This window comes from Phytophthora sojae, assembly GCF_000149755.1.
Source record: "Phytophthora sojae unplaced genomic scaffold PHYSOscaffold_1, whole genome shotgun sequence".
Classification (NCBI taxonomy): Eukaryota; Oomycota; class Peronosporomycetes; order Peronosporales; family Peronosporaceae; genus Phytophthora; species Phytophthora sojae.
In genome coordinates, this window is record NW_009258115.1 from 5,033,998 (window position 1) to 5,047,422 (window position 13,425).

A 13,425-nucleotide genomic window follows, 5' to 3' on the forward strand; every position below is an offset into this window, starting at 1 on the left:
CAACCGGAGAGCTGTCTACCTACACATCCGCTGCTAGGGGAGGCGCTGTGATTGACCCTCGTCGCTCTGTTCGATGAGGAATCGCCTCGGCGGCTGCTACAGGAGCGCCCGGCGCACTAGCGGCACTAACAAGACTGGACAATGACGACTGTTTCGTGATCGGCGGGAGCATGCTTAACGTCGGGGATGAAAGAGGTTCCATTCCAGCAACTTGCGCGTTCTCGTCGAGCATTGAAAGCTGATTGCGCAGCTCCTCGATATGAGAAAGCACCACCCGTCGGTGACCCTTCTTCACGTCCATGTCGATAAGGTCCTCTTCATCGATCGTAGCTACTCCCCGTAGCGTATCAAATCCATCCTTTTCAAAATTCTGCGCGTATTCTTCCATTTTGAAGAACTTGAGCCAGTTATACACCGTTTCAATATCTGGATCAAAAAGAAACGAGATGAGAATCATAGCAAGGCTAGAGCGAACAGGCAAGCAAGCAGGTGACGTACTTCTGCGAGGAGCGACGTTCTCCTCTTCATCGCCCACGGGCCGGCCGCCATCGTACTCTAACATCGATGTCGACGTCTCGTCGTTCGTAGAGTAGTCATCATTGCCTTCCTCCCACGCTTGCAAATAGTTCGCGAGCGAACTGTGACCGGCCTCAAACGCACAGCGCGACGGACTCTTGTTCGTCTACATGAGTCAACACGTCAGAAGAGCCGGACAAATTAACACCTCAACGCGGCGACACAACAGATCTCAAGACAAGATATCAAACGTACTAGCGTCAGAGAGAGAAACTCCGCCGCATCGCGAGACTTTCGAATAAGCCAGAACGCGCACTCCTTGTTGCCACCTAGAGCGGCGCTGTGCAAGGCATTGCGTCCGAACTACAGTGTAAATCCACAAACGTCAGCGCACGACTGGGCAGCAGCATTGTTGACAAGTTGCTTACCTTGTCGACATCCGTCCAGACCGTGAAGTGCTCGCTCAGGAGTTTCAACGTTGACAAGTGACCGAACTCTGCAGCCCAATGCATCGCGTTTTTGCCGTTCTGTCCACAGGAAAAATTCCGGTTAAAAATTTTTGGTCACGAAGTCGGCAGAGAACACACTTAGACAGCATCACCACGCCATACCTTGTCACGCATAAACCGCAAGGGATACGCTCCATTAATGTCAGCAATGATTCGCGCAATTTCTTCGTCATCGCCCTCTTCAGCCGCGTGGACGAATTTCTGCTCGCAACATCACCAACACATCGCGTCAGACTTAAAAACAACTGCAGCCCCCTCTTCCTGCAGCTACCGCGCGAGCCATACCTGCGACGTCTCGTACCAGCTCTTCAGGAACTGCACACATTTCTGCTTGTGCTTGTCCTTGGCGATCTGGTACGCCGTCTTGTTGTCCTGTTCAGACAAAATTCATAAAGAGTAAGCAACAAGCAAGAATAATACCCAAAACTCACAGCGAAAAAAATACGCACATAGCTCGTGATGTGGATGTCAATGCCCTTCATGCAAAGGTACTGGATGACCTCCTTCCGTCCCTTCGACGCCGCCCAATGCAGACACGTTCCACCATACTGCACCCCCATAATACAATTAACAATTTATCACCCAAATGCAGCGTTATCCCATTCAAAATCTCACCTCATCCACTGCGTTGATGTCGATGGGGCGCGGACACTCCTCCAGCAGGTACGCCACCACGTCCAGGTGTCCGTTGATCGCCGCGGAGCAGTGCGCGAGACGGCCGAACTTGTCGGGCGCGTCCAGCGGCACACCGTGCTCCACCAGGAGCTGCACAACCTCGAGGTGCCCGTAGAACGCCGCGTAGTGCAGCGCCGTCTGGTCGTCGTGGTCCGTGGCGCTCCAGTCCACGCTGCAGTGCGCGCCCATCCACTGCACCACGTCCAGCTGGCCGGACGCCGCCGCGCCATGCAGCGCCGAGCACCCGTGCTGCTCAAGGAGGACACACAAGCAAGCAAGCAAGACTACCGTTAGCCTCGCTGTATAACTGACAAGTCCATGTACCGTACGGCACACGCACGGGACCAACACTCCCGCCGGGTCTTGCCTGGTTGCGGTAGTTGACGTCCGCGTGCAGCGTCTGGACGAGGTGCTCGACCTCCAGCAGCTTGCCGCGGTTGGCCTTGCAGATGAGCACGTCGCCCAGCGTGTAGCTCTCCACGACGGGCGGGGCGCTGGCGCCCAGCGGCAGCTGCAGCACGCGGTTCATGAGCGCTCGCCGCGCTTGGTCTCTCCTCGGTTCTGCTGAGCTGCTGGTGATATGAGTGAGAGGGGCAAACAGGCGACGGACGGTCGCGCGAAGGTTGCGCCAAGACCCAGCTGTGTGCCGCACACCACTCGTTTGAGCGGAGAGCGGGGTGTTTAGTGCGTCGAAATTGACACAACGAGAGAATGAATATAAGGGGGCAGAGGGAGAAACCACTGTGCGTTTGTATGCCCCCGCTGTACCGGTACATTCCAACGGGTGCACTGCGACTGTACCAGACGGTGGCTCTGTTGAGCACATTGAGTCTGGTTCAAGCAGTCTGGGAATACTATTAAGGTTATAGGGAGCGCCCCTGTTCCAGTCGCATTGCGATCTTCGCTCAGCTCCGCCGCGCGTTGCTCACCGCGAGATGGCTTCGTCATTCACGCGGGAAGTGGCTCCATCTGTAGAGCACATTCTGTCACTAAGATTTACCGCACCGCCTATCATCCATTGGCTCCCCATTTCAACCAATGAGGTTTCGGACAAAAACCTATAAAGATAGCAAAGCCAACAACTAAGCGCAAATAACGACCGAGGCCGACACTTTATCCGCCCTATTGCCAGGAGCGTCCAAGAAGCCCTCGGAGAGCAAGCATGGGCGCCGGCGCCTCGACCGACAGCACCGGAGAGGTATAAGACGTACTTTCCACCTTACAGTACTTAAATCCCGCTTGGCTGAGACCCTCGCTGCTCTGTGTCAATGCCCTTTAGATCGTAGTAGGAGACGTCGTGACGTTCCACGTGGAAGACCACCCAAAGCGCGTAGTTGGGGTCAGTATGAGGCAGCTGAAGGTAGAGCAAAAGGGGGCAGACTACTGACCGGCTCTACCTTGTAGATCGTGGCGGACGTGCAGGAGGACTCGTGCAGCATACAGGTGTCCAATGCGGAGGTGCTGGAGGGCATTCCACGCAGTGATCTCAAGCGGATCGCCAAGTGGGACGAGATCGAGGTGGGCGACCGGGTCAAGGTGAAGGAGCAGGGCTCCCGCTTGTACTACGAGGCCGAGGTGGTCTCGAAGAACGAGGACGGCACGTACAAGGTGCACTTCGCAGAGGTGGACGAGGAGGAGGACAAAGTCGCGGGCGACCGCTTGATCAAGCTCATGTCAGGTCGACTGGAGGACAAGGAGTGGATGATGTACAAAGAGACAGAGCATGAGTAGCGTTAACTAGCTAAACTAGTTCCCCTTTGCATATCAGCTCCCTCCAGCGTGAACGGCGCGCGAGAGGGCAGGCCACCGTGTACCATATCAGCACATGTTAATCAGACAACAGGGTTCTTGAAACTATTGGTCTGGCTAAATCGTCTTTGCTAGTTGCAGTAGAGAGAGGAAGCCTCCTCTGGGGATGTCAACAGGAGCTCCTACCTGATCCACTAGCCACGTCTGTACCAAAAAAAAACACACACATAATAGCGTTAGCTCAGTAAATTGCTCGAGGCCAGACAAGAGAACACCACGAAGGCTTACCTCAATCCGGTTCTCTATGGCTTCCAAACTATCGGAGCGCGAGAGAGCGATAGGGCCTATGACGCTGACTGAAATGGGTTCCGTGCTTTCAGGTGCATCATCCGGAAGAGGAAGCACGAGTGGGTCACGAAGAAGCAGCCGAACCATGGCCTCACTTTCGTTAGGAAGCAACTGGGCAAACAGGGCTTGGCGACGAAGTCCATGAAGTATAAGATCTGTGGTAGCAAACCACAGTCGTCGTTAGCACATTCTCAATCCAGCAACGTACACGCAGTAGTACAACATACCATCGAGCAACTCAACGGAGAGAGCTCGCAATCGAATCGTGTCGTCGGCAGCTTGGTATACATCGCCCGCGAGCCAAATTGCGAGGTTGCGCAGCATCGGGTCGTAAAATACTCCCTTCTTCTGGAGTGTCGTGGTAGCCTGGTCGATGGCTTGGGATACCATAGGACGTGCAAACTGCCACGCGAATAATTTCCTGCGCATGATTTGATCGCGTATCTGCTTTTCGGCTTTCTTCTTCTTGATGAGCTCTTTCTTGCGGTTTGCCTCCTTCGCCTTCTCCTCCAAATCACGCTCTGCCTGCCTCGCGTCGCGCTTTTCAGCCTTCACCACCTCATGCTGGCGGTGCAGCATCTGCATCTCCTGCTCTTCCTTCACTTCCACGAGCGCTTGTGCGAGGGTCTTATTCACCAAAACATTCAACAGCGGCTTCACTTCGACGTCGAAGTTGAACAATCCGTCGGATTCCTCGATCTGCAACGATGAAAATTGCCAGAGCGGTGTCAGCAATGGAAAAACCACTATCGAAGTACAACAACTAGCGTGCCTGTGTCGATGTGTCAATTCCAATCTTCGGTCGCATGAACAAGTCGTTTGTCGAAGTGTTGCGTGCGTTCATGGTGCGTGGTAAGAACTCGTCCGTCTGGCTAAACGACTCGCGTTCAGGGGTCGGCTGCGTCTGCTCTATAAGGTTTGCATCCAGCGATATCGACGTGACTGCGACACACATAGATACCAGATCAATAACCTCGTCGCACTGACCAACAACAAGCATCAAGTAACCTACACCCGTACGACGGCACAGCTTGTGCCTCAAAGATACTGGGGTTGCCCTTATTGTTGTTGTTGCTCCTCCTCTTGGTGGTGGTTCCTCTCCGCTTCTTCACCTTATCCCGAGCATCAACCGCCCTCGCAGTGTTCACCTGCATAGCCCAACATGTCCAGCCCAGTCAGCATTTCAGTCTTGCCAACAGTCTCCAGCCTAAAATGCTTCGACTAACCGGGGCGAAGATGCTCCCGCGCGGGATCCTCGGGTCGTGCATGATGTTGGTCGGGATCTGCTTGGTGCTGCCATCGCGCTGCTTGCCTCGACTCGTCTGCACGGGTCGCGGCTTGGACGAGTACGAGTACGACAAGTCCTGCTCCATCGCGGCCGTCGCGCAGGAGGAGGAAATGGATACACCAAAGGTCGCCAAAGCGGTGCAAGTTGAAGTGGCAGACACACCTGTACAGCGCAGTACCGTAGATCTCCACATTTAAGTACGATTATTCGACAACGCGAAGAAACGGTTCATAGCACCGAATAGGAACAGCACTGGGCACTTAGTTGCTGCCGGCATGTCGATCTTCTACTGCGTGGTGGCCAACGCGCACTGCCCGCTGGCCGAGTACAGCAATGGAGGCGACAAGGCCATGAACGAGTTCGCGCAGAAGCTGCTCAAGAAGCTCAACCTGGCCGAGGACGCCGTCGAGGCCATGGACTGCGACGGCAAGACGTACAGCTACCGCGTGGACAACGAGGTGGCCTACGTCTGCGTCACCAATGCCGCGTTCGGCAAGAGGTGAGCGTTTGCAGACATGTATCTTGGAGGCTTGGTCGGGAGGTTGTGCTGACGGTTCGGATGTGCGTGCTGTCAGCTCGGCGGCGCTGTTCCTCAAGCACATCAACCAGCTCTTCGACAGCCAGTTCGGTATTCGTGGCAAGGCGACGAAGCTCAAGCTCGACATGAACAGGGACTTTGCACCCACGCTGAAGAAGCAAATGGTGGGGCCGGAGAGAGGAGTTAGGGCGAGTGCGTAAGGTGGATGCTGACTGTGGGGGTGTTATTCTTTTGAGGCTGTAGGAAACCTTTTTGTCGGATAAAGGGGCGGAGAAGCTGCAGGCTCTGAAGAAGGACCTGGACAATGTGAAGAACAACGTCCAGGAGAACATCAGTGAGTTAATGAGTACCATTGTGTCGCTAGAGGGAGGTTGAGTGCTGACTTGCGGATTTTATTCTGGAACAGGCAAAGTGTTGGAACGCGGAGATAAAATCGAGCTGCTAGTGGACAAGACGGATCAACTGAAGTACGGCGATGATACTAATTCATGTGGAGTGCGGGCGCCTAATTTACTTTACTAACGGGTTAATTTCTGCCGACACACAGCTCTCAGTCTGCTGCATTTGCTCAGTCGAGCAAGAATCTCCGTCGGCGCTTGTGGTGGGAAAACGTCAAAATGAATATTGCGATCGGAGCACTAGTCGTGGTACGAGTGGTAGCCTTCAGGTTGATTGAGCCATTGTTGATTTCTGTACTTACGATCGTTTCTTGCAGATTTTTCTCCTCCTCATATTCTTTTTTATCAAAAGCAAGGTGTCCGGGAGCGGAGACAAATAGTTAGAAGAATAGTAGGCGTCGGGCATGGAGCAAGCGAGGCAAATGCCAAGAAGAGGTGTAATGAAAGTGACGATCTATTATTGCTGCGGCATCACGCGCAGCCCGACCAAGTAATGACTGAGAGCAATGTCGTGCTCATTGCGCCTTGAGCTTTCTTCGCGAAGTCGATTCAGTGGAAGAGGATCGAACCAACTTTTCAGCGCATCCAGTAGCTATGACAAGGACAGCGGTACATCCGTAGTAGAGCTGGTCGCTGGTCAAATAGCTGGCACCACCAGTTCCTACTACCACCAGGATATTCGTCGGCAGCCGAAAAAGGGATAGTGTAGTGCTCAGTTGATCCTTCGGGAAGTATCTGCCACGGAGGGTTGCGCAACAGGGCGAGACCACACCGACGCAAACCTTCAGAGATGCACCACGCAAACGTACAAGATCAGAATAAGATACGCTCAATAACGGATAGTGCCAACATGCTTTGTCCCTCACCTCAAACACCACAAAACCTGCTAAAATGTACTGGTAATCGTCTGTAACCTTTACGTGCCAGAACAACATACTCAGATGACTTGAAAGGCTAAAAAACATAGCAACCCCACCAGATCGTACCGTTGGAGATAGCAGTGAGATCGCTGACGTGGCGGTGGTCAGCACCAGCAATTGCTCTTCACGAAGCCAAGAGTTCTCGATTAGATCGAACAACTTGCCACCGATGGCGATGCATAGCATGAAGCTCGAAAAAACCAAGCCACTTGGTAATACACCGTTAGGAAGTACGCTTTCAAGCGTCGGATACCACAAAAACACTAAGGCAATGAAAACACACACCTCGGTGAGACTCAACCAAGCACTCGATCAAGGATACCGCACGTACCGAAAACATACATCGCTCCTTCAAAGAGCGAGTAGCAAAACCCCAAGGCGTATGCATTCGCATTAAGGGTACTGCTACACTTGACGTTGCTGCTCTCAGTAATTTTCTTTTGAGCATCCTTGCCGGTGGATTTGGATCGTGACCCATAATTCTCACTCCATGATACCACAAATGCAGCAGCAACAGCGGTCAATACGACGGCAGCGCGAAAAGGCCCAATATCTCCAAATTCATCTGCTGTGACTTGTGCAACAAGCCCAGCAACCACTGCGACGACACCATTGATCTCAGATCCGAGCGCAAACGTCTTCCCCAGCAGACCCTCAGAGAAGCCTTCACAATGCATACAATGAAAAAAAATTGAAATTAAAATTTGGGTTAGATCCCGCAGGCTGGTACCGTTGGGCTTACCTCGTACTCGATGCTCGGTGACCATCCAGCTCTCAAACGCTGAGAAAAGTAGCGACGTCGAGATGCCACCAAGTACCCTTCCAAGCAGGAGAACTTCCATCATAGGGATACCCTCCAGCAAGTTAATGGCGATCTATCTGACGAAAATGATGAGACGTTACGTCAGTAGGCAATCTTCACCACAACTACAACAAAATCCGACCTCTAATGCACAGTACACCAAACACGCCTTGCGTCTGCCATACTTGTCCACCAACGGGCCGACGAAATTGCCGAAGACAACAGAAGACAGGAAGCCCGTGAGGAAGAGCGCTCCCACGTTCACACCGTAGCTCTATCCAGTAACAGCACGATCCAATCAATAGAGCTCAATATGATCAGAGAACGCCTGCAATTGTCCAGCACAGTACGTACCTGGTACAGACTGTACATGTGCGTGCCCTGCAGCCAGTCGGCGAACATGACGAGACCGTAGACGACCAGATATTGTCGCTGGAAGCGCGCCAAAGCCTTGTCAGCGGTGGCTGTGGGCTGCTCTTTCACCATATTTTGGCCAGATTTGTGCGCCACCCATAGCTTCTCCACAACGTGGAGCGACAGCAGGCATACGAGCAGACCGAGGCAACACGCAGACGCCCACAGGGGCCACTGCAAGGCGCCCGAGAGCCACGTCGGCGGCAGCATCAAGACGCAAATTGATGCGCTGTACTCAGATCAATGGAATCAGAAATTGACGGAATCGCTGGGATAGCAATTTTACGGAGGACTTTCACCACAGCAGCAGTATGAGGACGACTATCAAGGCGTGCGAGCGCAACCTCGAAGCTTAACTACTCGTCGCCTCTCTTGCGTAGCAAGTGAGAGGAAGAACTATCAGCTTCATGGGCGAGAAACCTGGAGCATTAAATATATTGTATCATAGTTAACGTTGCGTTTTGTTTTCTTCGCATTGTTTGTACCCTGAAAATTATCTGCAGACCACGACTTCTAGCGCCAAGATGTACCGTATACACCCCCAGCTGCAATATCGCCGTACGTAGCGGTCGTGGGGCCATTAATGTAGTCGTGCTGAAGAAGCTTTGAAATTTAAGGATTTCTAAGAAAATAGTCTGCTCAATGTCAAAGTTTGGTATGATTGAGGGCTATACTACATACATAGAGTAAGTGTCTCCTGCGGTCACACTTTCGGTCTTGTAGCTACTGCATTTGTACTTCGTAGTTAAAACTCGTGTTGTCCTCATACCGCTCCAAACATACTAGACAGTATCTACTTTCCAGATCGCATTACCACGCAGATGTTGCGGCTGCGAAGCAGGCGCAGGAGACGCCAATGGGTAATGATAAAAAGCCTGCTACATATACTAAAACAAAACAACAACAGATATGGTCAAAATCCCCCTATCCTAGCCTTTGCGGGGTGGTGCTCCGACAATCGTTGTCGAGGCGGGTGGCTAGGTACGTATGCCGGCTGCTTGGTTTAGTGGTAGAATGTGAAATTGCACAATAGCTGAAGTCCCATGGCCATGCAAGTGCCTATCAGCGAGACCGAGGTAGACACAGCCTGCGAAGTCAACTACAACAGTCAGTCAAAACCACGTCCTCGAATTCAGCGTCGTAGTGAACCTGATAGTGGCGAATTATGCGAGCATGTTAGTTTGCCGTTGTCGCGGAAAAACAGGGGGATGGGTACGTCAGTTATTAATACCAGAAAGACAGCCAGTGACGATACCGGCCTCGATTTACAGGCTTCAGTTACCGAGGCGCGAATAAACCCGATTTGGGCTGCCTAGCCCAGTTTTACTTCGAAGTATAATGCAGCAAGACGCAACAACAGTAGTTGTTTTTTCTTCAGATGCCAAATCGAAGAACGGGCAGCTATGCGATCATTTTCTCGATTAAAAGACGGTGCCGTCACTCTTGATTTTAATCGGAGGACCACCATCGGCACGCTTCTCTTTGGCAATAACGCGTCCTGCCTTCCAACTTCCCCCTTCAAGCATCTAGCGAAAATAAAAAAAATCAGTAACGAGAGGCTTATGACACTGAATGAAATTGGCACGGCTCGATACCTTCACGAGTGGAAAGAAGTCGGCAGTAAAATTCAGGCGTTCAAGAATGACCTTGTGCAGCTCATCCAGAATCGCCACAGTCAGAGCCCGCCATTCGATGATGACTTCAGTGCTCGGATCAAACTCGTCCGTCAGGATATTCGGCGACTTCGGCACGAGCACGCCGAAGTCCACCAAGAGCCCTCCGTTGCGGTACTCAGGAAGCCCTGACAGTTGCCACAAATAAATGACTTCGCGATACCGTAACACAGGAACAATCCATGCCATCGCACCTGTCATCAGCTTGAGATCCGTGATCTTAAAGCCGGCATCCTGGAGCGGCTCCATCAGCGAGTACGTCAACCACTGGGAAAGCTTGTGGAAGCTCACAAGTTTGCCCGCCTTTTCATGCTCCGGCAAATAGCTGCGCAACAAAATAAAAAGTCACGTCAGCACTGGTCAGCATTTCACGCCATCTCTAAATCCCAGCGAACCACGTACGACAACTCCCACACGTCGCCCATGTTCTGCCCGCCAATGCGCGTTCGGCTTTCGGGCCAAATGTCCTGTAACCCGTACAGCACCACCTTCCAGAGCTGCGTAATGGACACCTCGCCGCTTGCATTCTGGTGCTTCTTCAGGTAGTCCACCACGTTCCCCGGTCGGATTGAACCGTCCTCCCCCTGAAAGAACTCCGGGTAGTTGGCAATACTCTTGCCCAGACGCTGCAAAAGAAAAGAACAATTAAAATACTGTATCATTAGTGCCTGCTGGCAGAACACACAGAACCCCTCAACTACACTACAAGCTCGCCTTCAATAGGTCCGTCCGACCAGCACACCCCACCAACGGGTTGCTATCACTCTGTTCACAGGGGGAAAAGAGTTAAGTCAGCAACTGTAAAAGTTACAGCAGCAGCAGCACCAACTCGCCACTTGGAAGGCTTTTGCAATAGCGTCGTCCGGCAGATTGGCCAGCGCTGCAGCGTCCACCCTGTGCGGGTCCTTGTCTGGCTGCGCGGAGAAGCTGCCATCCAGGAACATGTGGAAGCTGGCGATGCCCAGCCCCTCGCTGCGGCTGTAGACGTCCTCGGACCCGGGTTCCTTGAAGGTCCACGTGGGTCCAGCGCCGGCGTCCAGGAGGACGCTGACGAGCGCCAGGTCCAGCAGCCGGCGCGCCTTCTCCAGTGCATCGCAGCTCCAGGCCGCCGTCATCTGCTGCACGCGCTGCGGCTTCCCCGTCTCGAAGTGGCGCCAGCGCGAGTGGAACGGCACGTTCGCCTCGTTGGGCGTCGGGTAGGACTGGCGGATGACGCCCAGCACGTAGTCGGCCAGCGCCGGGATCTGGTCCTTGGCCACCGAGAAGTGCGGCAGCTTGTCCTGCAGCCCCAGCGCCAGCACGCGATGGCAGCCGTCGCGCACGGACGGCAGCGAGCGCAGGAACGCCACTTGCTCTTCGGGGGACGCGGCCATCGGGGAGGGAGGGAGACTGCAGGCACGCAGAGAGGGAAGGACGGCAAGTTAGAGAGTGAGGAAGGGAGGGGGGAGAAGGAGGGAGAGGGGGCGCTCACACGTTGGGAGCGTCACGCAGGGTCTTGGTACGCGCTCCTGGCTTGGCTGCTACCAACGCACCTGTTCGCATTCAACATCGATCTTGTTCGGGTTAAGTACGAAAGAGTGATTGTAGTGAGCCGCATATAGAGATTGAGTATGTGAGCACTTCAAGCCTGTGGAAGAGCATGGTCTGGAGCCATATGATGGAGGATAGGGATGTAGATGTCAGTTTGTACCACGAAATGAGGTACGATGTACCATATAGACGGTACAATTCATGCCGTGAATGGTGGCTGGCCACAACAGACTTGCACGACTGCTGGCGATCAACATGGAGGTGCTGAAGACGACGGCGATCAGCGAGAAGAAGGCGGCCAAGCTGCTGAAGAAGTTCGTGGAAAGCAAGGAGTCGGAGGAGAACGCAGACCTCGTGGTGCGTGCGGTAGCTTATTTTTTTTGCTGCGATGCGGCAATCGCCAAGAGGTTTCGAGTCAAGCAACTCGTAGTCTGACAATGTCGCTCTCTGCTGTGCTGTGCTCTGCTATAGATGAACGAGGAGGTTAAGTTCCAGTTGGCGCAGGTGCTAGCACACCTCGAAGGCAAGAAGCCGCAGATCCAGCTGCAGCAGGACGAGTACCAGTTCGGTCAGTACTAGGCCTCGATATGTAAATACAACCCCACGCGTTGACGATAGAGAGGAAGCTGAGGTCCTGTGCGTGAGTGTGTGGTCACGAGAGGGAAAAGCGAGCGGCGGAGGTGAGCTGCTGGCTGGCCTGCCTGTGCGAGTGTGCGGACTGTGAGGTCGTTGAGCCGTAGCGTTATGCAATACAGGTGCTCGGACATCGCCGTCGTCTGCCGCGCAGGCGACTACCGGTAGGCAAAGTGGCCGTCGGCGCTGATCGGCATCCGCGCCTGTCGAGAGAGCAGAGGCATTTGGTGCGAGTACAGAATGGAGAGCATCCTGATCAGGCGTGGTGCCGTCCCTGCCGAGGTTGAAGTGCCCGGGAGCAGGTGTCCCAGGGGATCGAGAGTGCTCCCACAGGCCATTGCAACGAGGACCGGATAGATGCCGATCGACGGCATGCGATGCCTCCTCTGCATGCAGGAGTCGGAGCTCCTCCGCACCGTTACGTCGGAGACCGCTGGCTGAAGTTGCGACTGAAGTTGGTTCCTGCTGAACTCGCTCATCTCCTGCATGGTATCCTGTCTTATCCCGCTGCACTCAATAGGATATCATGCAGCCCCGAGCCCAGCAGACGCGACCGAACCTTGTCCTACACGCTGGAGCGTGTTGACCATGCCGCCCTGTTAGCAACGCTCTTGGCGCGTAGGTCGTTTCGGCAGCTCCGAGTCCTGCGTTGTTTGCTTGCACCACCTCGGAACCCGACGACACGCAGCGCCTAGGAGCAGCCAGCCTGCAATTTTGGTCTGCACGCAGAGACAAGCAGTTTGGCCAAGCAGCCATGGCGCCTTCGTTACTAGTAGTGTGGCGAACTACTGTAACGGCGCCTCCGCAATGCAGCGCGGCGTCGACGGTGGCATCACCGCCGCCCAAAACCCAATCGGAGCCGATCGGAGCCTCACTTACAGACGTCCGAGCGGAACGCTGACAGCGCTACGAGCCACAAGCGCGCTCGTACACGGGGCCGGCGTGCCCGGTCCTTGCGCGGAGGACGCATTCCGGTCATGAGCGCGGGCATTACTCGACGCGGGGCTCGGCGCCGCAAGCAAACACGGAGAGGCCGTGGAACGGACGTGGTCCAGCAGGCGGCTCCTAGCCGGCGTTGCATCAAACGCAGCACGCGAATTTTTTTAGCATCTTGCTCAACCGCAACCGCGCGGCGATTGAGCGCGATGGTGGGGGGGGGGGGGGGCAGAGGAAGCCTTTATCAAGCCTTTCCGCAACGCCCACGAACTCTGCCCAGGAGGTTAACAGCTTGCCGCCAGCCGGGAGGAGTCAGGTCAGGGCTCAGGTCCGGCCGCGCGCGAGTGCAGATACAACTCCAAGAGGCGTTTCCGAACAACACTCCTACACAGTGGGACTGGCATGCACCCTTTCTATGCTCGCGCTCGGCCAGCTGCAACAGCAACAGCACGACCATGGCATCCAGTTCCTGGTCACCGCGTTCCTCACTCACTCG

The 13,425-nt window shown here is 54.3% G+C and overlaps 7 protein-coding genes across 7 annotated transcripts; 3 read left to right on the forward strand and 4 right to left on the reverse strand.

Moving 5' to 3' along the window:
• Nucleotides 1-19: 19 nt before the first annotated feature.
• On the reverse strand, nt 20-2,229 carry PHYSODRAFT_470587 (hypothetical protein; the record flags this gene model as incomplete). The annotated part of the gene is made up of 10 exons (XM_009516941.1): nt 20-85; nt 212-426; nt 499-682; nt 772-879; nt 945-1,043; nt 1,128-1,229; nt 1,311-1,397; nt 1,475-1,573; nt 1,641-1,949; nt 2,086-2,229. The coding sequence occupies 10 exons, from the start codon at nt 2,227-2,229 to the stop codon at nt 20-22; spliced, it is 1,413 nt and encodes a 470-aa protein (XP_009515236.1).
• Nucleotides 2,230-2,819: 590 nt separating this feature from the next.
• Nucleotides 2,820-3,431, forward strand: PHYSODRAFT_554287 (hypothetical protein; the record flags this gene model as incomplete). The annotated part of the gene is made up of 3 exons (XM_009516942.1): nt 2,820-2,898; nt 2,980-3,039; nt 3,105-3,431. Exons 1-3 carry the CDS (start codon nt 2,863-2,865, stop codon nt 3,429-3,431), a joined length of 423 nt encoding a protein of 140 aa, XP_009515237.1. The 5' UTR covers nt 2,820-2,862.
• Nucleotides 3,432-3,977: 546 nt separating this feature from the next.
• PHYSODRAFT_475291 (hypothetical protein) lies at nt 3,978-5,065 on the reverse strand (the record flags this gene model as incomplete). The annotated part of the gene is made up of 4 exons (XM_009516943.1): nt 3,978-4,560; nt 4,658-4,739; nt 4,792-4,945; nt 5,024-5,065. 4 exons carry the CDS (start codon nt 5,063-5,065, stop codon nt 3,978-3,980), a joined length of 861 nt encoding a protein of 286 aa, XP_009515238.1.
• A 295-nt stretch (nt 5,066-5,360) lies between these two features.
• On the forward strand, nt 5,361-6,550 carry PHYSODRAFT_321676 (hypothetical protein; the record flags this gene model as incomplete). The annotated part of the gene is made up of 6 exons (XM_009516944.1): nt 5,361-5,584; nt 5,661-5,787; nt 5,867-5,957; nt 6,030-6,090; nt 6,171-6,270; nt 6,503-6,550. 6 exons carry the CDS (start codon nt 5,361-5,363, stop codon nt 6,548-6,550), a joined length of 651 nt encoding a protein of 216 aa, XP_009515239.1.
• On the reverse strand, nt 6,537-8,367 carry PHYSODRAFT_467901 (hypothetical protein; the record flags this gene model as incomplete). The annotated part of the gene is made up of 8 exons (XM_009516945.1): nt 6,537-6,803; nt 6,888-6,935; nt 7,008-7,204; nt 7,273-7,605; nt 7,684-7,816; nt 7,886-8,017; nt 8,098-8,193; nt 8,254-8,367. The coding sequence occupies 8 exons, from the start codon at nt 8,365-8,367 to the stop codon at nt 6,537-6,539; spliced, it is 1,320 nt and encodes a 439-aa protein (XP_009515240.1).
• Nucleotides 8,368-9,404: 1,037 nt separating this feature from the next.
• PHYSODRAFT_349018 (hypothetical protein) lies at nt 9,405-11,244 on the reverse strand. Its single transcript, XM_009516946.1, has 6 exons — nt 10,664-11,244; nt 10,545-10,595; nt 10,233-10,456; nt 10,025-10,155; nt 9,753-9,958; nt 9,405-9,683 (listed from the first exon to the last, which is right to left on the reverse strand). Exons 1-6 carry the CDS (start codon nt 11,201-11,203, stop codon nt 9,579-9,581), a joined length of 1,257 nt encoding a protein of 418 aa, XP_009515241.1. The 5' UTR covers nt 11,204-11,244; the 3' UTR covers nt 9,405-9,578.
• A 371-nt stretch (nt 11,245-11,615) lies between these two features.
• On the forward strand, nt 11,616-11,939 carry PHYSODRAFT_321678 (hypothetical protein; the record flags this gene model as incomplete). Its single annotated transcript, XM_009516947.1, has 2 exons — nt 11,616-11,717; nt 11,832-11,939. 2 exons carry the CDS (start codon nt 11,616-11,618, stop codon nt 11,937-11,939), a joined length of 210 nt encoding a protein of 69 aa, XP_009515242.1.
• Nucleotides 11,940-13,425: the final 1,486 nt, after the last annotated feature.